General features: G+C 45.2%; 1 protein-coding gene and 1 long non-coding RNA gene across 7 annotated transcripts in view; one reads left to right on the forward strand and one right to left on the reverse strand.

Moving 5' to 3' along the window:
• LOC128019091 (fibroin heavy chain) overlaps nucleotides 1-22,225 on the forward strand; it is a 36,208-nt gene extending 13,983 nt beyond the window's left edge. The window contains exons 1-4 of one of the 6 annotated variants that reach the window (XM_052605091.1): nucleotides 12,371-12,535; nucleotides 19,765-19,858; nucleotides 20,245-20,382; nucleotides 20,620-22,225. In XM_052605091.1, coding sequence (XP_052461051.1) covers nucleotides 19,774-19,858; nucleotides 20,245-20,382; nucleotides 20,620-22,163 — 1,767 coding nt within the window. In that variant the 5' untranslated portion in view covers nucleotides 12,371-12,535; nucleotides 19,765-19,773 and the 3' untranslated portion in view covers nucleotides 22,164-22,225. Of the gene's footprint in view, nucleotides 1-12,370; nucleotides 12,630-13,012; nucleotides 13,179-19,764; nucleotides 19,859-20,244; nucleotides 20,383-20,619 lie in introns of those variants that run through there. The other 5 variants (XM_052605093.1, XM_052605092.1, XM_052605089.1 and 2 more) reach the window with 5 other exon arrangements.
• On the reverse strand, nucleotides 56-1,245 carry LOC128019092 (uncharacterized). Its single transcript, XR_008185066.1, has 3 exons — nucleotides 1,050-1,245; nucleotides 307-562; nucleotides 56-155 (listed from the first exon to the last, which is right to left on the reverse strand). It is a non-coding gene; the product is annotated as an uncharacterized LOC128019092 (long non-coding RNA).
• Nucleotides 22,226-23,911: the final 1,686 nt, after the last annotated feature.

Consider the following 23,911-nt stretch of genomic DNA (forward strand, 5'->3'; position numbering starts at 1 on the left):
TTATTTTACTCTTAGTAAAAAAACAACAACTGATAACATGAAATTATGAAGTTTACTTGCCTTAAACTATCTTTCCCTCTCTTCAGAAGAAGCTGAGAAAACCACTTCCTCACACAAGCAGACTTGTGTGTCCTTAACTCCAGTTAGTTTGAGTTCTGCAAAGAGGGGCATCAATGGTTTCAATAAAATATTAACATATACATATATAAAATCACACTGTTTTTGCATCAAAATGTGAAGTTAACAGGCAGGACACAACAGAAACATTAATTTTCTAAAAAAAAAAGTAATAATAATTTAACTTACATCAGTCTCAAAAGAATGAAGTTATCTTGTCTCTGGATTTCAACATCTAAAAAAAAACACACACATTATTTTAGTCTTAGTAAAAATAAAGATAACTTGATGTTATTCTGAAGTTTACTCTCCTTAAACCGTCTGTCCCTCTCTTCAGAAGAACACCTCCTCCTCATCCTCACACAGGTCTGTGACTCCTCACACAAACAGCTTCTGTGTCTTTAACTCTCAGCGCGAGGACAATGAAGACAGGAGCTGGACAAGTCTGAAATATTACATGTAAAACATACTTTTAACAGTTACCACTTCAACAGCCTCAAAATAATTATGCTAGTCTTTACTACACAATGCCGTTTCCTTTAGGAGACAAACATACATTCAGTTTAACCGCGAAAAAAAAAGACAAATTCACATGAGCGTAACCGTGACCATAACAGTCTGTTAACGCCTCAAAGAGAACAGATAATGTAAATTCTTATGTAAATATGCCAAAATACATTCACAGACGTTATATTAAAAGTACATCCTCCGTTCAGTAACGTTACATGAGGCAGTTAAGACCTCCGTGTCCGAGGCGAAAACCGCGTCCGTTTTTATATATATATATATATATATATATATATATATATATATATATATATATATAACGTTAAGCTCCTTTGTTTCCACCTTTCATAAAACCTTCCGCCTTTCATACAAACGGGTAAACAATAAAAGATAACTTTACATTTTGAATATTTAACGTTACTTACCATAGTCTTTCACTCGCTTCTCGCTTCTATCACGCTGAGAAAATGGCGGCTGCTCGCACTGGAGACGTACGATTTTGACGTGACGTGCGTGCTCTCCTTCACGTCCGCGTCCTCAACCCACCCCGCTGGGTTAAAAAAAGAGAGTTATTTTCAACCCAAACTTGGGTTAAAACATCCCAAAGTCCTATCCAACGGCCTCAACCCAGCAGTTGGGTTGAAAAAACAACCCAGCGTTTTTTAGAGTGTAGTACAAATTATAGTAGATCCCCACAAAGACTGTAAAAATGTAAACTGTAAGCTTAGCTTTTTTTTTACTTGTCTGTAAAATCTCTGTACTTTTGTCATTTAAAGGCCTTCGTGCAGAAATTGTCTTTAAAACCCTTCCTTCCATCTGCACCATACCAGACTAATGGAAAAATGGTGTGCACATCACTTCATTGACATTCAGCCTGTAAGTAAAAGCAACACTTAAAATTACAGTGCCCTGTGTAATCAAGTCACCTTTATTTATTTTATATAAGAGACACGTTGTACAATACAAATAGTTCCAAGAAGATATTTTGAATAAAAAAATGATGACAGAATTGTCATTTTTGGGTGAATTATCACTTTAACCAATTTAAATTCGCTATAGCTAAACTCATTTAAATTCACTCATTTGTAGAGTGAGTGTATCAATGAAATATCATCACAATGCATGTTTACTGAACTTTTATTTTGTTTACTGAACTTTTAAGGTTGGCACTAATTAGTGCTGTACTTGAATCACGAGACAAGCCAGAATCCACATGTCCTGGTGCTTGGTGACAAAAACTCCTCCCAAGATTTTATTATTTTAAACAGGGAGGCGATGGAACAGAAGACGATTCTACAAGCAGTCGATCTGTGTTTCAAACTTTTCTTTGTATATGAAATCTACTACCCAAAGCCCTCTGCTCATATTTGAGAGTTTTGTAACACACAGTCTTTAATAGTTTCTTCTGCACACTGTCTCCTCCTTAAAAACTTTGTATTTAGGAGTCAGTAAAAAAAAGTTTTTATTTTATTGATCATCAGTAGGTCCAGTAGTATATTTTTTATTATTATTACTTGATTTTATGATTTTTTGTTTTATTATATGTTATGTTCATTTTATTTGAAAGTCGTAATATTTGCCAAGTGTGGTTACCCATATTCAGAATTGGTGCTCTGCATTTAACCCGTCCAAGTGCACACACACAGCAGTGAGAAGTGAACACCCACCTGGAGCAGTGGGCAGCTATAGATCCAGCGCCCGGGGAGCAACTGGGGGTTCGACACATTTGTACATCTTGAAAATGTCAGTTGTATTTTTACACATTCTTGTACATTTAAATAAAATATTTGTAAATATATTTGTAAATGTGTTACTTGCATATTAAAATAAAATCTAAGTTACAACAAAGTAGTTTCAAAATATGGTTGTACTAAGTAATTTTTAATAAAAAATACTGATGTTAATTAATATAAATAATTAACTCAACTGTTGGGTAACTTTTAACCCAACAGGATTTTAACCCAATGGGTTGGGTTGAAATAACCCACAGATGGGAAGGTGCTATACCAAACCATTGTTGGGATACATAAATGCATTTGAATACACCGAATAATGCAGTGAAAGAACGCACTCAAAATGCACACTTGCACTAGTATGACTTCATGCAACTTTACATTAGCCTAGATGCATGTACTTTTTAGACACGATTTGTATAGTTTTTGAATATACTTGATACTGTTAAAAGGCACATCATTAAAACAAAAAAATACGAGTTCAAATCACACCTAAACACGCATGGAAAACGTAATTATAACTAGCTACTAAATTAGTTTAAAATGCTTATCCATATACAGCTATAATTCGCGAACCCCAAACTGACTCAAATGATTCGTGAACCCGCTTTGAACTCCCGAACTAACTCAAATGAATCGCGATCCCCAAACTCACTCAAATGATTCGCGAACCCGCTTTGAACTCCCGAACTGACTCAAATGATTCGCGATCCCCAAACTGAATCAAATGATTCGCGATCCCACCCCGAACTCCCGAACTGACTCAAATGATTCGCGATCCCCAAACTGACACAAATGATTCGCGAACCCGCTCCGAACTCCCGAATTGACTCAAATGATTCGTGATCCCGTATCGAACTCCCGAACTGACTCAAATGATTCGCGAACCCGCTACGATCTCCCGAACTGACACAAATGATTCGCGAATCCGCTCCGAACTCGCGAACTGACTCAAATGATTCGCGATCCCGCTCCGAACTCCCGAACTGACTCAAATGCCTCGCGATCCTGCTCCGAACTCCCAAAGTGGTTCAAATGATTTATGCTCCATACTCCGAACTCCCAAAATTACTCAAATGATTTGCAAACCCGCTTTGAACTCCCAAACTGACTCAAATGAATCACACTCTGAACTCCCGAACTGACTCAAACGATTCACAATTTGATCCCATCCAAATCAAATGACACCGCCAGTGCTACTTTTGGCTTAGTTCTCTAATTTCATAACATTTACTGATTTTAAGGTACGAAAAGTATGTTGTTAACAAATAAAATATAAATATTTCCATTCCGAACTGCTTTCCACATTTTTAAGCATTTTTAGAGGGCAGTTATGCCAAAAGACTATGCTGTTGTATTTGAGGCCATACCCCAAGATTTACATTTTTTAAAAGCTTATAGAAGTGATACTTCTGCGGCAGTATATGTTAAACACAGCATGTTCCAAGACATTATTATTTGTTGTACTAATAAATACAGGAATATTTTAACAAGTGATGATACAGGTCAAAAGTATATTGTGGACCAGTGTATTTAGAAATATAAATTGAAGTAATGCTTGGATTGTTTGAGAAATATATTGTTTAATTCATAAAGTAAAAGAGGTTGTATTTAAAATGTTACATGGTATATGCATCTTAAAGAGTGTTAGATAGATTTAATCTGGATATTGATTATTCCTGTGATTGTTTTTTTTTATCAATTTATAATTCATTTTTTAGTTGAATGGAAAATTAGTCTAAATTTTCCATCTATTTTGTAATTTTGCCTACACAAGGATTTTTGGGTGGATATAGAAAATGCAATTAGAAGGAAAACAAATGTTACATTCAAGTAACATTTTTAGTAACATTCATTGTAGGTTTTATTATTATTATTTTGGGGAAAATCTGACATACATAAGAAGGTGGTCAGGGTCCAAGCCAAATTTCGTCCATTTTCTTAAGGAGCCCTAAGGACTACTGCACCAGTTTGGAAAACATTGTTAATAAAATAATTTCCACAAATTTGTTGATTAATGAATAAATGGTTTGTACACTATTGTGCATCACTGTTGTATATATTGTTCTGATTAATAAAAAAAAAAGAAGACCGATCAACACACACTGCTTTGGTCTGTGCAGTGCTGCATTAAATCAGACACACTAACTGAATTTACACCATCATAATTAACCAGATAAATTACAATGTGAAATTGGGTTTCACATTTTAATTTTCAGGTTGATAATTGTCTCTGTTTAATTTTTGATTGTACAAGTTTAGGTTGTTGCATTCGAATAAGATTTTTTAACAAAAATATAAAACATGACTCATTATTAATTTATTATTGTTTATTAGATCATGCAATAATATTTGCTACCTCAGAACTCAGTAACTGTGACAGATTGTCTGCATGATAGTGTAACCCCTCTCTCCCAGGTCCTCATCGCCTCTCTCACCCGGGTCTACAGCATGCGAGGCAGTGTCCAGTTCACGAATGGCTCTGGGGTAGAAGCATGATCAAATGAATCATATTCCTACACATAATGCAGCAGCTGTAGGCTAATCCAGCGACCCTGTCTCAAAATTTTTTAAATTAGAGTCATGTTTTATATTTGTTAAAAAAAAAAACTTATTCAGATGAATCCACCTAAACTTGTAGGATAGAATATTAAACAGAGACAGTTTGTGAGGTGGGTCTATTTGAAAAAAAAAAGAAAAAAAAAAAGAAAGAAAAACAGGAAATGAAAGTTTGAAGTCAATAATTTCGCAGTTGATAGTGACTATGTTTACATGCAGCCAATAACCCGTTCAAAACAGGAATATTAGCAATAACCCGGTCGCGCACGGCCATGTAAACACCGGCAAAAACCCGGATATGCTCATATCCCGGTTTTTAAAAACATCTCTGTTACGTATGTAACCTTGGTTCCCTGAATAGGGAACGAGATGCTGCGGTGACGTCACCACGTATGGGAACACCTCTGGTGTGACGAATGTCTGAAGCCCTATACCATCCCGCCAATCCTATTGGCCAAATGGCGCATAGCACCACCCTGCGCATGCGCACGCATGATATACCTGGGTGCAGCGCGCCATTTCGCTCAGATTTCATGACTGAAGATGAAGAGTTATCAAGGTACGGAACGGCCAGAACCGCAGCATCTCGTTCCCTATTCAGGGAACCAAGGTTACATACGTAACCGAGATGTTCCCTATCATAGGTCACTTCGATGCTGCGGTGACGTCACCACGTATGGGAACGATATACCAAAACGCCTGACGTACCTGATAACTGAGATCCGAGGAAGCAACTGCTCAAGCGGAGAGAACCCGGGAGCCAGGGGCCATCCTCACATCCAGACTGTAGGACTTGATAAAAGTGCTCGGTGAGGACCATCCTGCCGCAGCACAGATATCATCCATAGAACAGCCACTGAGAAAAGCTTGAGAAGAAGCTACAGCTCGAGTGGAATGAGCCTTAACCCCTAAAGGCGAAGCGAGTCCGCGCGCCTCATAGGCCAAAGAAATTGCCTCCACCAGCCAATGGGACATGCGCTGCTTTGTAACTGCATGGCCCTTACTTTTATGTCCAAAGCAGACAAACAGCTGGTCAGATCCACGCCAAGGGGCCGTGCGATCCACATAAGTCTTTAAAGCTCTCACAGGGCAAAGACTTAGATCTCCAGACCCGGCCTCAGCAGGTGAAAAAGCTTCCAGGACCACTTGCTGAAAGCGAAAAGGGTTAGATGCGACCTTAGGAACATAGTTAGGCCTGGGCCGCAGCAGCACCTTCACAGAGCCTGGTGCAAATTCCATGCATGAGGGTGAAACAGAAAGAGCCTGTAAATCCCCAACTCTCTTGAGGGAGGATAAAGCCATGAGAAGAAGTGTCTTCAGTGTCAGGATTTTATCTGAGACGGTCTCCAAGGGCTCAAACGGATGCCCTGATAAACCTAACAACACAATGGATAAATCCCATGAAGGAACTCGCACAGGGCGGAAAGGCCTCAGCCGTCGCGCACCCTGTATGAAACGAGAAACTAATGGATGACGCCCCACAGAGGCACCGCCTATGTATTCGTGGTAAGCTGAAATGGCTGCCACGTAAACCTTTAAAGTGGCTGGTGTAACGCCATCCGAGAAACGCTCCTGGAGGAACTCCAGCACTGAAGCCACTGGGCAGTAAACTGGATCCACATTATGATTGCCACACCAGGCTGTAAACAGTCTCCACTTGAAAGCATATAAGCGTCTCGTAGAAGCTGCTCTAGAACTCAATATAGTCTCAGTAGTTTCAACAGAAAGACCGGGACATACTAATGCACTCCGCTCAATGGCCACGCCCACAGTTTCCACAGATCTGGCCTCGGGTGCCAAATCAGCCCCTGTGCTTGTGATAATAAATCCTGTCTGATGGGAATCTCCCACGGAGAGCCCGCTAGCAGACTGATCAGATCCGCAAACCACGGCTGCGTGTGCCATCGCGGAGCCACCAGCAGCAGCTGTTCCACTCTGTCCCGGCGTAATCTGCATAATACCGCTGGGATCAAACGAATCGGAGGAAAAGCATACAGACTGGTCCTGGGCCAGCTGTGAGCTAACGCATCCACGCCCAGGGGCGATGGGGAGCGTAGGGAGAACCATAGCGGGCAATGCGTAGTCATGCTCGATGCAAATAAATCCACTTTCGCTTTGCCGAATATCCGCCATAAAAGATCCACCGTCTGGGGGTGTAATCGCCATTCTCCCTGTTCCAGAGCCTGTCTGGATAGCAGGTCCGCTCCGAAATTCAATCGTCCGGGGACATGAATGGCCCGGATCGAGAGAAACTTGTCCCGAGACCACAGAAGAACACGCCTCGCCAGCCTGCACAGGGGGCGAGAGCGTAATCCTCCTTGATGGTTCAGATAAGACACAACCGCTGTGTTGTCTGATCTGAGCAGCACATGACGGCCGATCAGCAGATCCGCGAAATACTGGAGAGCCAGAAAAACTGCCAGTAATTCCAGTCTGTTTATATGCCAGCCGCGCTGAGCCGCTGTCCACACTCCGTGGGCTGGTCGCCCTCGACACACAGCTCCCCAACCAGTCAAAGACGCGTCCGTCGTGACAGTCTCTCGGAAAGCATAAATTCCCAATCGAACTCCAGACAGGAGAAATTCGGTTGACATCCAAATTTTTAGCGACATCACACACCGCCGTGTCACCGAAATCGTGCGATGCGGGAGACAACGGGGTGAAATATTCCGCCTTTTCGTCCACCACTGAAAGGGGCGCATTTGAAGCAATCCCAGACGAATCACGGGGGATGCTGCTGCCATTAGACCCAAGAGCCTGAGGCACAATCTCACTGTCACCGTGCGACCCGCTTTGAAGTGCCGCACGCATGACGCAATCGACTGAGCGCGCGGGAGAGAAAGCTTCGCTGTCATCGCGCGAGAGTCCAGATCTATTCCAAGAAAAGTTATCCGTTGAGAGGGAGTTAAAACACTCTTCTTGAAATTTGTTCGTAAGCCCAGGCTGTTTAAATGATTCAGCACAAGATCTCGGTGAGAGTGTGCTTGAGTCCGCGATTGCGCTAGCACCAGCCAATCGTCCAAATAATTCAACACACGAACGCCCTGGAGCCGCAACGGGGCCAGAGCTGCGTCCATGCATTTTGAGAAAGTACGGGGCGCTAAAGCCAAGCCAAAGGGAAGAACGCGGTACTGATACGCTTTGCCCTCTAAAGCGAATCTGAGGAACTTCCTGTGTCTCTTGACGATCTGAATATGGAAATACGCATCCTTCAGATCGATCGTAATAAACCAATCGCTTGGTCGGATCTGAGACAGAATAGATTTCACCGTCAACATCTTGAATTTGCTCGGTCTGAGTGCAAGATTCAGACGGCGTAAATCCAGAATGGGTCGTAACCCGCCGTCTTTTTTCGGTACCACGAAATAACGGCTGTAAAAACCTGTCTCCATCTGAGAGGGGTGTACTTCTTCTATAGCCCCTTTGCTCAGCAGAGCTGACATTTCTTGTCGCAGCACCGCCATTTCCGTAGACTTCACCGTAGTGGGAAGAATTCCGCGGAAAGGAGGCGGGCCTTTCCGAAACTGAATGGTGTATCCGTGACAAACCGTGCGTAACACCCATTGAGGAATGCCGGGCAAGCGTTCCCACGCGGCCCGAAACAATATTAGCGGTTTCAAAACTTCCGCTCCCTGCAACGCCGTCATACGCGTTAAAACGACCGGACACGAAAAACCCGTGGTGTTCGTGCACCGGGGAAGCGTATGCGCCAGAGTCGTTGCGTTCCGTTGAGTATAATCCTGAAACGTGTCCACGGCAGGAATTAGGCCAACAGATGGAACATCGGGCTCTGCCGCTAGCGAAAAAGCGGCGGCTGTGCGAGCCGTCATAAACGGGCCGTTTGTGCAGGGTCCTTGAGTCGTCCCTCGAACTCCAAAAGCAGGATTGCGCAGAGTGTCTGAGGAAGCGTCTATTATTACAGCTCGATCCAATGTTGCTCGAGGCGCTGTTAGCGGCGAGACAATCAATGTTTGAGCATGGGGACTGCAATGAGAGTGTGGGATGCGCGAAAGCGGTCCGACAGCGCTCTCTAGCGGAGGGCACAGTCCCTGGCAAGCAGCAAAAAGATCAGGAGCTGCTATTCGGCACCCGAGAACGAGAGGCTTTAGCCGTCGAGGTCAGGTTCAATCGCTTACGTTGACGCTGGTGCGCCGGAGGAAAAACCCTAGGGCCCCAGTCCTTACGAGGAGGCGCCATGGGTGTGGGTTCCTCTCGAGAGGCTGCTCGCTGGCGGTGAGAGGAGGTTGAGCGAGAACGCGCGGGCGCTTGTCGGCGTTCGACCTCCCTGGGTCTGCGGGGAATCAGCTGGCGGAAAGCGGCTGATTGCTGTTTCGCTGCCCTGAACTTCTCCACTACTGACGTGACAGCCTCACCGAACAATCCATCCCTGGAGACAGGGGCATCCATAAGGAAAGATTTATCCTTCTCCTTAATATCGGTGAGATTAAGCCAGAGGTGGCGCTCAACCGAAATCAAACCGGCCATAGTACGGCCCACTGCACGAGCGGTATGCTTGGTAGCGCGTAGCGCCAAATCCGTAGCTCTACGCAGTTCTTTAACTGCCTCCGGTGTGATGCCCTCACCTTCATCCAATTCCTTCAATAACTCCGCTTGGTAGGCCTGAAGGACCGCCATAGAGTGGAGCGACGCAGCCGCCTGACCAGCCGCCATGTAGGATTTACCCACCAAACTAGACGTGACTCGACACGCCTTCGAAGGAAGAAGGGGGCGAGACTTCCAAGCCGCGGCCGAACTAGGCGCAAGGTGTTCGGCGAGAGTCTCTTCCACCGGGGGCATCATAGTATAGCCATGGTTCGCCATATCAGAAACGGTGGCGAAATCCGCGGCCGCGGCGTTAGTAATCCGCGCCGAAAACGGCTGTTTCCAGGACCTCGAAACCTCCTGGTGGAGGTCCGGGAAAAAAAGGCAAAGGCCTCCGGGGCTGTGTAGGTGTCCGACTGGTTAGAAAACGGTCGTCCAGCTTGGAAGAAGGTTGGGCCTCGGCCTTGTCAACCTCCCAGTCTAGCCCCAATTTACCCACCGCACGAGAAACCACATCCAACAGCTCACTGTAGGAGGGGGAAACACGCCTCTCCTGTCCGCTAGGAGGGAGAGGGCTAGTGTCAGTCGCGAAGTCCTCAGACCCCGAGGCCGCGGTGGATAAAACATCGTCGTCATAGCGTCCACAACCGAAGGAGATGGCGGCGCATGCCTCCGGTGTGGGAAGTAAATCCTCATTAGAGAAGACGACGGGCTCAGTATAAGTTTTATTCTGCAGCAGGGTAGGGGAGAGCGAGCAATGTGGAGAATATTCCAGCGCTGCGCTGTCCACAAAATCCATGTCGCACGTGTCACCCCAGGCCCTCGCCTCGTGCGGTGCCTCGGCAGTCGCAGAGGTGACCTGACGGGGGTTAGACTCGAGGGCGACATTAGAGAATACTTCCACCCTGGAGCGCAGTACTCTGAGCCGCAGGCCATCACAATGGGGACAGGAAGAAAGGCCGCTAAGCGCCGCCTGTGCGTGATGTAAACCAAGACATACTACGCACCTGTCATGAGTGTCCCCCGCCGTGATGTACCTGGTACATGGCTCCTTACATTTTCGAAAACTCATCGCGTCCGCGAAGAGGAGTTAACACTGCTCGAAGAGATCGCTGGAGAACGCGAGACGATAGGGCACAGATGATTCGCTATTCCTGAAGGAATGAAATCTGAGCGAAATGGCGCGCTGCACCCAGGTATATCATGCGTGCGCATGCGCAGGGTGGTGCTATGCGCCATTTGGCCAATAGGATTGGCGGGATGGTATAGGGCTTCAGACATTCGTCACACCAGAGGTGTTCCCATACGTGGTGACGTCACCGCAGCATCGAAGTGACCTATGATAGGGAACCGGGATATTATACCTGGGGTACCCCTTTTCTAACCCGAATATTTGGTCTTGTTAACGCGTTTCGGCATATCCCCATCAAAATGTGTGTTCTGCACATGTTCTATTCGCAAGGAATCTTGGTCTTTTGAGTAGAGACTGCGCATAAAAAAACCCTGCGTGCAGTATAGTGGAAGTAAACAAGTTGATGTTGTCCGTACGTCCAGACGCTAACCGTGCGTAGCCGTTTACATCGGGTTATTGGCGACTGATTAAACATTCCATGTATACAGGAGTAACTCTCTCTGCTCACGCATGTAAACGGGTTATCCCGAATGTTTCAGAAACCCGAATAGTGACCTTAACCCGACCATAACCCAAATTTTAACAGCTTGTAAACGTAGTCAGTGTCGCCAGAGAAATGCACAATGCTCTAGTACAGTGGTTTTCAACCTGTGGTCCGCGGCCCCGGTGGTATTGCAGGTGGGCCGCCAATTATTTTCTGTTCATTTCCAGTCCATTCTAGGGCTGTGCGATTAAAAGAAAACGTCCTAAAATCACGATTTGAGCGTGCGCATATGCCTAACTCCAGGTTCACACACTGTCTGTGATGCGCCTTTTTTCTGAGCCAATGTTGACGGATCAGAGCGTTCTCACTGCGGTAAAAGGCTAGAAATAAAAACGTGCGAAAACAATTCATGTCTAACACATGAGCATAGAGTGAATTTGTTAGTGAACAGGATGCAGTTTAAGTGAGAGGAGACACGTTTTAAGTGTGCACACTCTCTCCTCGAAAAGCAGCGTGTATCTGAGCAAGCTCGACCGGTTTTGTGACAGAGCAAAGGAAATCTGCTGCGAACAGAGAGATTCGCACTCGTGCATTATTTTAATGTGCTTTCGCGTTATATTTATGCGCTCTCACTGCTGACCGCATACACATACTGTATACACACTGCAAACACCTGAGGCACCGCTACAATTAATGAGATCTATGAACAATGCATGGCAAAAAAGAAAAAAAAGTCCCTGTATACAGGAATTTTTTTTATTTTTTATTTTTTTTGCCACAAGTCTATACATTTTTTTTACATATTCACTATAGTGATAATTTTGACTTATGTCTGTTCTAGAGATGTTACAACTTTTTGATAAAGCTCTGATTGGTTTTCTTTTGGAAATATGTTTCAAATTAATCCTGAATGCATTTATGACTGTAAAAGCACAATTGCAAAATTGATCAAAAAAATCGCGATAGTTTTTTTTTTTTGTCCATATCGCACAGCCCTAGTTTATTTAATAAATATAGTTTAAAATATAGCTTCTGAGTACTAAGTTATTAACCCAACAATAGCGGGGTCAGTTAATTTTTTTGAAGTGGGCCGCGCAAACATATGTGTTTGGTTGTGTGGGCCGGGAGTTGAAAAAGGTTGGGAACCACTGCTCTAGTAATTAGGCTAATTTAATTATTATGACATGGTTTGAACGCAGCGTTCATCTCATCCAACCCCAATCAAACACACCTGAACAAGCTAATCCAGGTCTTTCTTTCAGATTACTGGAAAGCTACAAGCAGGTGAGTTTGATCAGCTTCGGAGTTGACCTGATCTCCTTGTATCTTTAAAAACCCATTTACAGTGGCTGATGTTACAGCAACACGTTTATTCGTTGTAGTTTTCTGCACTTTGTTGGCAGCTCTCTAAGACACACCAGTTCAGTGCCTTTTCCAGCAGAGATCATTGTGAGAGCACAGGTCGGGAGGATGACTGCTCGTGTGTGTTGCTTGATGATTGTTTTATTGTGTCTGTTCGGATATTTGAGTATAACAGGTGCTGGAAAAACAACAGGTGAGAAGATCTTATTACTTCATAAAGAAATTATAAGGTCTAAAGAAATGTAGAAATTAGTGATGCTCAGTCTTTGAATGCAGGATTAGGAATGAGTTTTTAAAGGTTATTAACCTCAATATTGTATCCTTTTTCATGCGGAACAACCTCTAATGCAAGAGTGTAGGTTTGTGGTAGGCGTGGACTTTAATCATAACTTTACAAGTTGTAGTTTTCACTGACTAATTGTACTAGCCACGGTTCAAAATCTGACCATGGCACAAATAAACCAAGTGCTGGTGCCGCTGATTTTTCTAGTTAAAAATAAACCCCCCATAATGTGTTGATTTCAAGTTATGCAGAGACTGAAGTGTTTTGTAATTGAATGTAAGTCTTTTTTTCAGTGAGTCTTGTCATGTGTCTGTATAACAGCAAAGCCAGGAAAGTGTCCACCCCAATCATCTGGAAATAAATCGTGTAGTAGTTCCTGTGAGAATGACTCCAACTGTCCCAACAATGAGAAGTGCTGCAGCAATGGCTGTGGAAATTACTGTACAGCTCCATATATGGGTATGTTATTAGTTTGGTCAGCTGGTAATGAGAACCAATTTGGTTTTTTTTTTTTCATACAAGTAGGTGTGACTTGAACCCTGTTGTTTCCATCACAGGATGGTTTTAAAAAAATGTATACTTGGAATATAATTTTTTTTTTTTTTTTTGTAGGTAAAACATGCTCTTTGTGCTGTATATTGATGTGGCATGTAGTCTACGTCCAAACTAAAGCTGACTATCTGTGTCCATGCAGTGAAACCAGGTCAATGTCCCGAACCAAAGAACATTCCACTGTCTGCTGAAAGCTGTGACCATGATGGCCAATGTCCTTCCACACAGAAATGTTGCCCAACCACCAGTGGACGTGCTTGCAGTGAACCAGGTGGCCAGGGGAGTGGCTCTGGTCAGGGGAGCGGTCAGGGCCAGGGAAGTGGTCAGGGACAGGGAAGTGGCACTGGCTTTGGTCAGGGGAGCGGCTTTGGCTCTGGTCAGGGGAGCGGTCAGGGCCAGGGAAGTGGTCAGGGCCAGGGAAGTGGCACTGGCTCTGGTCAGGGGAGCGGCTTTGGCTCTGGTCAGGGGAGCGGTCAGGGCCAGGGAAGTGGTCAGGGCCAGGGAAGTGGTCAGGGCCAGGGAAGTGGTCAGGGCCAGGGAAGTGGCACTGGATTTGGTCAGGGGAGCGGCTTTGGCTCTGGTCAGGGCCAGGGAAGTGGTCAGGGACAGGGAAGTGGCACTGGCTTTGGTCAGGGGAGCGGCTTTGGCTCTGGTCAGGGGAGCGGTCAGGGCCAGGGAAGTGGTCAGGGCCAGGGAAGTGGCACTGGCTCTGGTCAGGGGAGCGGCTTTGGCTCTGGTCAGGGGAGCGGTCAGGGCCAGGGAAGTGGTCAGGGCCAGGGAAGTGGCACTGGATTTGGTCAGGGGAGCGGTCAGGGCCAGGGCAACGGCTTTGGTCAGGGCCAGGGAAGTGGATTTGGCCAGGGGAGCGGTCAGGGCCAGGGAAGCGGCTCTGGATTTGGCCAGGGAAGCGGCTTTGGTCAGGGCCAGGGAAGCGGTTCTGGATTTGGTCAGGGGAGCGGTCAGGGCCAGGGAAGCGGCTTTGGTCAGGGCCAGGGAAGTGGATTTGGCCAGGGAAGCGGCTTTGGTCAGGGCCAGGGAAGTGGATTTGGCCAGGGAAGCGGCTTTGGTCAGGGCCAGGGAAGTGGATTTGGCCAGGGAAGCGGCTTTGGTCAGGGGGGTGGTCAGGGCCAGGGAAGTGGCTCTGGATTTGGTCAGGGAAGCGGCTTTGGTCAGGGGAGCGGCTTTGGTCAAGGGAGCGGCTTTGGTCAGGGGAGCGGTCAGGGCCAGGGAAGTGGCTTTGGTCAGGGGAGCGGCTCTGGATTTGGTCAGGGAAGCGGCTTTGGTCAGGGGAGCGGTCAGGGTCAGGGAAGCGGCTTTGGTCAGGGGAGCGGCTTTGGTCAGGGGAGTGGTCAGGGCCAGGGAAGTGGCTTTGGTCAGGGGAGCGGCTCTGGATTTGGTCAGGGAAGCGGCTTTGGTCAGGGGAGCGGTCAGGGGAGCGGCTTTGGTCAGGGGAGCGGTCAGGGCCAGGGAAGTGGCTTTGGTCAGGGGAGCGGCTCTGGATTTGGTCAGGGAAGCGGCTTTGGTCAGGGGAGCGGTCAGGGTCAGGGGAGCGGCTTTGGTCAGGGGAGCGGCTTTGGTCAGGGGAGCGGTCAGGGCCAGGGAAGTGGCTCTGGATTTGGCCAGGGAAGCGGCTTTGGTCAGGGCCAGGGAAGTGGATTTGGCCAGGGAAGCGGCTCTGGATTTGGCCAGGGAAGCGGCTTTGGTCAGGGCCAGGGAAGTGGATTTGGCCAGGGAAGCGGCTCTGGATTTGGCCAGGGAAGCGGCTTTGGTCAGGTCCAGGGAAGTGGATTTGTCCAGGGAAGCGGCTCTGGATTTGGCCAGGGAAGGGAGTGGATTTGGCCAGGAGATCGGTCAAGGCCAGGGAAGTGGTCACTGAAGTGATCAGTCAGGGAAACAGTCTTTGAACTTTCATAGGAATTTTGGATGACACCTACTGGAGATCTTTCAATTCTTATGGCATTTTCCCTTTTGTTTAAAGTGGATTTAAAATTATTGCACTCCTTTCCCTCAAAAATAAAAGTGCTTGGACTTGGTGTTATTTGATTGTTTATTGTATATATTTTTAACTGCCTATGGGCATCAGTGCTCTGTGTAGTCCTCTCCCTGACAGTGGTGGTTCTAGACCACAGTAATGGGGGGGGGGGTGCACCTTTTTGTTTTAGGAGACACGGTTTAAAGTTTCATCTTAACCTACTTGTAACATTTTGAACAAAAGCTAGCAAAGAACACATTAACTTCAGTCTCTAGTTCAAGCACACTCAAACGCCCATAACCTCTAAATTATTTTACAGTTTGACATATCTTCACTTTGTTTCTGATGAGGAAAACTTGCCAGAGAATTCAGGGAGCGTGTGGGTGACCCATCTGAACACCTCCTGACTGGTCCTTGCATTCACCAACAGAATCATGTGGGGGTTTTTTTTTTCTCTCCAGAATGTAACTCTGCTCTAACTGCAGCACATTATTCCACTGGTTCTAAATGGTATTGGCAGTACTCTGAATACATATGGAGGCCTAATTTCCTGTTTGATCAACAAACAAGGGCTGCACAAATGACACGCTTCCCATGTCGCCGATCCAGATTCGAGGCCCACTTAGTGCAAGGTGTGGTGGAGAGGACCCGGGGGAGAGGGGTTACGTTGGTGCCGTGACCCGGATGGGAGTGAGGTTTAGGGGGGTGAGTGTATCTGTGGTCAGTGAGTAGGTGCTGTGCAGGTAAACCTCACTCCCCAATCTCAGGAGACACATTGGCGACAGATACTAGTGGCTGCAGTAATGTAGCCTCCTTGTTAGTATGTCCGCCTCCCATACCAGAGACCCGGGTTCTAGGCTCACTCGGAGCAAGTGCGAGGTATTGCAATGAGGACCAGGGAGCGAGGTGTTACACTAGGGACCCTGATTTGATCTTCGTGCTACATTACAAAAAGCATTTGTTTTATACAGTTATGTCTTGAACCAAACACCAAAAATTCTCCAAAAACACTATCACCTTTCACAAATAAAACAATATTAAGTTTGTTTACATTGTGCACTGTACAATTTATTCTTATTTTAACTTCAAATTCTGAATAAATTATACAAATATTACCACTGTGCATAAATACTTGACACAACTCGTGTGCATTTTGACTCTGTATTGACTCAGACTTGAACATATTAGGAATTGGACTTATTCCAGAGGCCGCTTGAGTCCCAATCAAAATATCTCATGACTATTACTGTATGTTAATATTTCTTTAAATTGATATATGATCGACACGTTCAATGATTGGGGATTTTCTTGTGATGTGAGATGTTAGCGTAACGTTAGTGCAGAGGCAGCAGGACTCAGATCAGAATGTCTAATGAACTTAACACTAACTTTTTAAACCGTGTTACATCATCTATTATTCAGTTTGCATATAATAGCCACAAATAGTTTGTGTGCAGTAAAACTCTTAAAAAAAAAAAAAAAAAACATTCTGTGATATGTGGCATTTTTACCCTTAACTGATAATATTATTTAAACCTATATCAAGTAAATAAAATACAGTGTACATGCCATGTTATATTTAATATACTGAGTATGGTGCCAATTTTATTGTTTCCACCAAACATTTTACATGCTCTTGAAGATCTCTCTGGTTTCTGTCTTGACTCGGACTTGAATGAGCTGGTTTCGACTACAATATTCCTAATAAATATAGAAATATTTTATCAAATGATACAGGTCAAAAGTATATTATGGACCAGTCAAGTAAGGTCACCTTTATTTATATAGCACTTTAAACAAACAGCTTGTGTCAAAGCAACTGAACAACTTTCATTAGGAAAACAGTGTGTCAATAATGCAAAATGACAGTTAAAAGCAGTTCATCATTGAATTCAGTGATGTCATCTTCAGTTTAAATAGTGTCTGTGCATTTATTTGAAATCAAGTCAACGATATCTATGTAAATGTAGTGACCCCAACTAAGCAAGCCAGAGGCGACAGCGGCAAGGAACCGAAACTCCATCGGTGACAGAATGGAGGAAAAAACCTTGGGAGAAACCAGGCTCAGTTGGGGGGCCAGTTCTCCTCTGACCAGACGAAACCAGTAGTTCAATTCCAGACTGCAGCAAAGTCAGATTGTGCAGAAGAATCATCTGTTTCCTGTGGTCTTGTCCTGGTGCTCCTCTGAGACAAGGTCTTTACAGGGGATCTGTATCTGGGCTCTAGTTGTCCTGGTCTCCGCTGTCTTTCAGGGAAGTAGAGGTCCTTTCTAGGTGCTGATCCACCATCTGGTCTGGATACGTACTGGATCCGGGTGACTGCAGTGATCCTCTGATCTGGACACAGACTGGATCTGGTGGCTACGGTGACCTCGGAACAAGAGAGAAACAGACTAATATTAGCGTAGATGCCATTCTTCTAATGATGTAGCAAGTACATCAGTTTGTTATGGGAAGTATTCCCAGTTCTGGTTTACCTAAAGCCCCTTTCACACTGCCATTCCGGCAATTACAGGGGTAAAGTGTTCCTGCAATTGTTCCCTGGTCGCTAGATTTTGCACTTTCACACTGATTTTGATGTCCTAGGTATTAGCAAATTGCCTGAGAACATAGCGGATGTAGAGGATTATAATGTAACAAAATGTTATGTGGGTTTTGTCATGTTCATGTTTTCATGTCTTTTATTTTGTTGCTGTTTGTGTCATGCTTCCCTTGCCCTCATGTATCTCTGCCTTGTTTATGTTTCATGTTCTCATTGGTTATTGTCTTGTCATGTGATTATCAGTTCTGTCTGTTCATTGGTTGCTTTAGTAATGTGTTTAGTTTTTCATTGGTTGGTTCATGTCATGTGTCCATCATTGTTTGGTATAAGTAGTTTTTGCCATTTGTGCCTTGTTGGTATTAATATATGTACCTGATGTTGGTGAGTCAAGTCAAGTCAAGTCAAGTCAAGTCAAGTCAGGGCACACGCAGAGACGTGTCTCAAAGTGTTTAAACACTCTCTTGTACCGACAAATACATACAAAATATGTCAAAATACCAGTCTTGGAAAGTGTGTTCGAAAAAAATGTTAGTTATGTCTTAAGTGAAAGTAAGCAGTTGAGAAAGATATCAGATGTGTATCATTATAACAGATGCATTGTCTCTTAAAGTGACCGCGCCTAATTTACTAGCTCTGCTGTCAGTGTCTTTAATGTTCATCCAAGAAAATAAAAGAAAGATATCACTCTGTGCTCTTGACTGAATTACTTTGTAGTTTTAACAAGAATTAATGCACAGTCAAACTAAAAAAATTTCAGACACCAGATATAATTGTTTATATTGTTTTACTAGGTGCAGGACACTATAGTTAATTTATTTAATGAACGGTGTCATATTATACCCAGAAGTTCTTCATACTGTAGACTACCAGTGAAATTGAAAAAAAAAAAATTTCAGGGCCAAAAATTATTCAGACACTTTGACGTGACCATGTTTTGCTTACGCGTTTCTTTTCATTGCTAATGCAATCTTTTCAGTATTAATAGTTGTGTAAATATTGTCAAACTAACAGTTGTCTGAAGTTTTGGTTGATTGTAATCCGTTACATACCTTTCTATCGAAGTTAGTTGACATCATCAAGATGAATTTGTTTTCTAACACAGAGTTCTTGTCATATTTTATTAACAATTTCTAAATCATAGCAAACTGTGACAATGTGAGACATGTTGAAGGTGTCTAAATATTGGTTTGTATATTTTATTTTACAGTGAAGACTATGCATTAAACAATTAAACACATTAAACAATTTCAACATTAAACAATTTCAAACAGGGCCCACTGGTACATTATTGACAATGTCCAGTGAAAATCAAACCTAAATTTAACTCTACCACGCTATCACACAGACAATCTGACTTGGAGTCACAGTTAATGAGTTCTGAAGCAGCCAATAAATTATTGCATGATCAAATGAATCATACTCCTACACATAAAGCAGCAGCTCCGGGTCTGCTGCTGGCTGTAGGCAAATCCAGCAACCCTGTCTCAAAAAATTGAAAATCTGAATGCCGAGTCATGTTTTATATTTGTTAATATAAACATCTTATTGGGATGGAACAACCTAAACTTGCAGAATAGAATATTAAACAGAGACAGTTTGTGAGGTGGGCCTGTTTTTTTTTTGAAGTCAATAATTTCGCAGTTGGTAGTGTCGCCACAGAAATGCACAATCCTCTCGTAATTAGGCTAATTTAATTATTATGACATGGTTTGAACGCAGCGTTCATCTCATCCAACCCCAATCAAACACACCTGAACAAGCTAATCCAGGTCTTTCTTTCAGATTACTGGAAAGCTACAAGCAGGTGAGTTTGATCAGGGTTGGAGTTGACCTGATCTCCTTGGATCTTTAAAAACCCATTTACAGTGGCTGATGTTACAGCAACACGTTTATTTGTTTTAGTTTTCTGTGCTTTGTTGAAGCTCTTGAAGACACACCAGTTCAGTGCTTTTTCCAGCAGAGATCATTGTGAGAGCACAGGTCGGGAGGATGACTGCTCGTGTGTGTTGCTTGATGATTGTTTTATTGTGTCTGTTCGGATATTTGAGTATAACAGATGCTGGAAAAACAACCGGTGAGAAGATCTTGTTACTTCATTACATGGTCTAAAGAAATGTAGAAATTTGTGATGCTCAGTCTCTGACTGCATGAATAGGTTTTAAAAGGTCCTTAACACCAATATTGTGTCATTGCTTAAGCTGAACCGGAACATTTAATGCATCTACACTTTTGTTTAGGTTTGTGGTATGTGTACACAGTCATAACTTCTAGTACTTTGACTAATTGTTCCTCACTGTTTTTAATGGGAGGTTGCAAGATCCGACTGTAGCACAAATTGATGGAACCCTTTTAAATCCATAATGCATTGTATTCAGGTTACGCAGAGACTGAAGGGTTTTGTAACTGAGTAAATGTAAATATTTTGCATTCAATGACTCTTGTCATGTGTCTGTATAACAGTAAAGCCAGGAAAGTGTCCACCTCAATCATCTGGAAATGTATCATGTAGCAGTTCCTGTAAGAGTGACTCCAACTGTCCCAACAATGAGAAGTGCTGCAGCAATGGCTCTGGAAATTACTGTACAGCTCCATATACAGGTATTTGTTATTGTTTTGGTCAGTTAATGGAAAAATAAACTTTGCCTCTTATTCTTGTTTAAAGTAGGTGTAAATATTGAACCCTGCTTTTAAACACTTGGTGGCTTTACAAAATAAACCAGCATAATACTTGGACGAAAGCCTTTTTTTGTAGGTAGAAGTTGCTGTTTTGTGCTGAATATTGATGTGGCAGTTAGTCTATGTACAAACTAAAGCTGACTATCTGTGTCCATACAGTGAAACCAGGTCAATGTCCCGACCCAAAGAACATTCCACTGTCTGCTGAAAGCTGTGTCCATGATGGTCAGTGTCCTGCCACACAGAAGTGTTGCCCAAGCGCCAGTGGCCGTGCATGCGGCGAACCAAGCGGCCAGGGTCAAGCGAGTGGCCAGGGTCAAGGAAGCGGCTTGGGCCAGGGAAGCGGCTTCGGTCAAGGAAGTGGCTTTGGCCAGGGTAGTGGCTTCGGTCAGGGCCAGGGAAGCGGCTTCGGTCAAGGAAGTGGCTTTGGCCAGGGTAGTGGCTTCGGTCAGGGCCAGGGAAGCGGCTTCGGTCAAGGAAGTGGCTTTGGCCAGGGTAGTGGCTTCGGTCAGGGCCAGGGAAGCGGCTTCGGTCAAGGAAGTGGCTTTGGCCAGGGTAGTGGCTTCGGTCAGGGCCAGGGAAGTGGTTTTGGCCAGGGTCAAGGAAGTGGCTTTGGCCAGGGTAGTGGCTTCGGTCAGGGCCAGGGAAGCGGTTTTGGCCAGGGTCAAGGAAGTGGCTTTGGCCAGGGTAGTGGCTTCGGTCAGGGCCAGGGAAGTGGTTTTGGCCAGGGTCAAGGAAGTGGCTTTGGCCAGGGAAGTGGCTTCGGTCAAGGAAGCGGCTTTGGTCAGGGTAGTGGCTTCGGTCAGGGCCAGGGAAGCGGCTTCGGTCAAGGAAGCGGCTTTGGCCAGGGTAGTGGATTCGGCCAGGGCCAGGGAAGCGGCTTTGGCCAGGGTAGTGGATTCGGCCAGGGCCAGGGAAGCGGCTTTGGCCAGGGTAGTGGATTCGGCCAGGGCCAGGGAAGCGGCTTTGGCCAGGGTAGTGGATTCGGCCAGGGCCAGGGAAGCGGCTTTGGCCAGGGTCAAGGAAGCGGTCAGGGAAGTGGTCAGGGCATCGGCCAGGGAAGTGGGTCTGGTCAGGGCATCGGCCAGGGAAGTGGGTCTGGCAAGGGAAGTGGGTCTGGTCAGGGAAGAGGCAAGGGAAGTGGCTCTGGACAGGGTCAGGGAAGCGGCCAGGGAAGGGTCACTGGACAGGGTCAGGGAAGCGGCGCTGGTCAGGGAAGCGGCCAGGGAAGCGGCGCTGGACAGGGCCAGGGAAGCGGCGCTGGACAGGGCCAGGGAAGCGGCGCTGGACAGGGCCAGGGAAGCGGCGCTGGACAGGGCCAGGGAAGCGGCGCTGGACAGGGCCAGGGAAGCGGCCAGGGAAGCGGCCAGGGAAGCGGCGCTGGACAGGGCCAGGGAAGCGGCGCTGGACAGGGCCAGGGAAGCGGCGCTGGACAGGGCCAGGGAAGCGGCGCTGGACAGGGCCAGGGAAGCGGCCAGGGAAGCGGCGCTGGACAGGGCCAGGGAAGCGGCGCTGGACAGGGCCAGGGAAGCGGCCAGGGAAGCGGCGCTGGACAGGGCCAGGGAAGCGGCGCTGGACAGGGCCAGGGAAGCGGCGCTGGACAGGGCCAGGGAAGCGGCGCTGGACAGGGCCAGGGAAGCGGCCAGGGAAGCGGCGCTGGATCGGGTCAGGGAAGCGGCTTGGGCCAGGGAAGCGGTCAGTGAAGTAGCCAGTCTTGCTCAGTTCCTCCTTCCCTCAAATAAAAAGGAACTCACATTTCAACTGCTTTTGGGTGTCCGTGCTCTTTATTCTCTCCGCTAATACCACTACAAACCAACAACTTAACCTGTACAGGTGCTGGTCATATAACTAGAATATCTACCACACTCTAATTAGCAATTTACACAAAACACCTGCAAAGGCCCTTTTTAAAATTGTCTCTCAGTCTAGTTTTGCCGGCTACACAATCATGGGGAAGACCAAAAGATGACCATTGACACCTTGCACAAGGAGGGCAAGACCCAAAAGGTCATTGCAAAAGAGACTGGCTGTTCACAGTGCTCTGTATCCAACTACATTAATAGACAGGAGAAGGGAAGGAAAATATGTGATTGGGGAAAAAAAAAAAGAAGTGTACAAACAATAGGGATTACCGCACCCTAGAGAGGATTGTGAAACAAAACCCATTCAAAAAAGTGGGGGAGATTCACAAAGGGTAGACTGCAGCTGGAGTCAGTGCTTCAAGAACCACTACACACAGACGTATGAAAGACATGGGTTTCAGCTGTCGCGTTCCTTGTCAAGCCACTCTTGAACAACAGACAGCATCAGAAGCATCTCGTTTCGAAAAGGACTGGACTTCTGCTGAGTGGTCCAAAGTTATGTTCTCTGGTGAAAAGTAAATTTAGCATTTCCTTTCGAAATCAGGGTCCCAGAGTCTGGAGGAAGGGAGGAGAGGCACCTAATCCACGTTGCTTGAGGTCCAGTGTAAAATTTCTACAGTCAGTGATGGTTTGTGATGCCATGTCATCTGCTGCTGTTGGTCCACTGTGTTTTCTGATGTCCAAGGTCAATGCAGCCGTATACCAGGAAGTTTTAGAGAACTTCATGCTTCCTGCTGCGGACCAACTTTATGGAGATTCAGATTACATTTTCATTGTTTACAAATGTGACGAGTGGGGCCGAAAGCCGTGGGAACGAGGGGTGGCCGGTGGAGTAATTGAAGATGAGCACCTGCTTGACCCACCGGTCTCGAGTCCCACGGAGGAGATGGAAGGATATAAAACTGGAGCGATGAGACAGGACCAGGCCTGGGTTTTAGTTGTGTTTGGTTTTTATTTGTGTGCATCGGTCGTCCGTGAGGGGGTGAATCGCGCTTTTTTTTTGTCTTTAGTTTTTCAATAAAGTTTCTATTTGATTGTTTACCGGTTCCTGCCTCCTCCTTCCTGATGAATATGAAGTTTGTACATCATTACAACGAAGTATAAAAGTCTCATTTAGCTTAAAGTACACGTAGCAAGGGCTGTTAAATATAATAAAAAGAAAACGGGTAGAATAGAAACAGAATAGAGCAAGCTAGTTAGTGTTCGAACACACACACACACAATTGCATAATAAAATAATGAAAATAAAATAGAATACAAAAAGATTAGTAAAGTAGTTTTTTTTAAGAATAGAATTAGAATAGTGAGTGCTAAAGTTAGAGGGTCAAATAAAGATGGTAGAGATGAATGATGAGATGCATAGTGTTTTAAAATGCTAGTCATAAACTTACCATTTAGACTTAGTAAACAGTCACAAAGTTAAAACTACACAACACGACTGAGGACACTACCAGACTTAAAGTCCTTCCAATCACAACTCATGCAGAAGTATGTGCCTTGTTTGCAGATGCATGACAAATGAAAACATGGTTTAAAATATTTTTTTTCTCCTCCGACTGGATGGAATCATAGTATGAAGCTAAAAAATC

This window comes from Carassius gibelio, chromosome A8 (genome assembly GCF_023724105.1).
Source record: "Carassius gibelio isolate Cgi1373 ecotype wild population from Czech Republic chromosome A8, carGib1.2-hapl.c, whole genome shotgun sequence".
NCBI lineage: Eukaryota > Metazoa > Chordata > Actinopteri > Cypriniformes > Cyprinidae > Carassius > Carassius gibelio.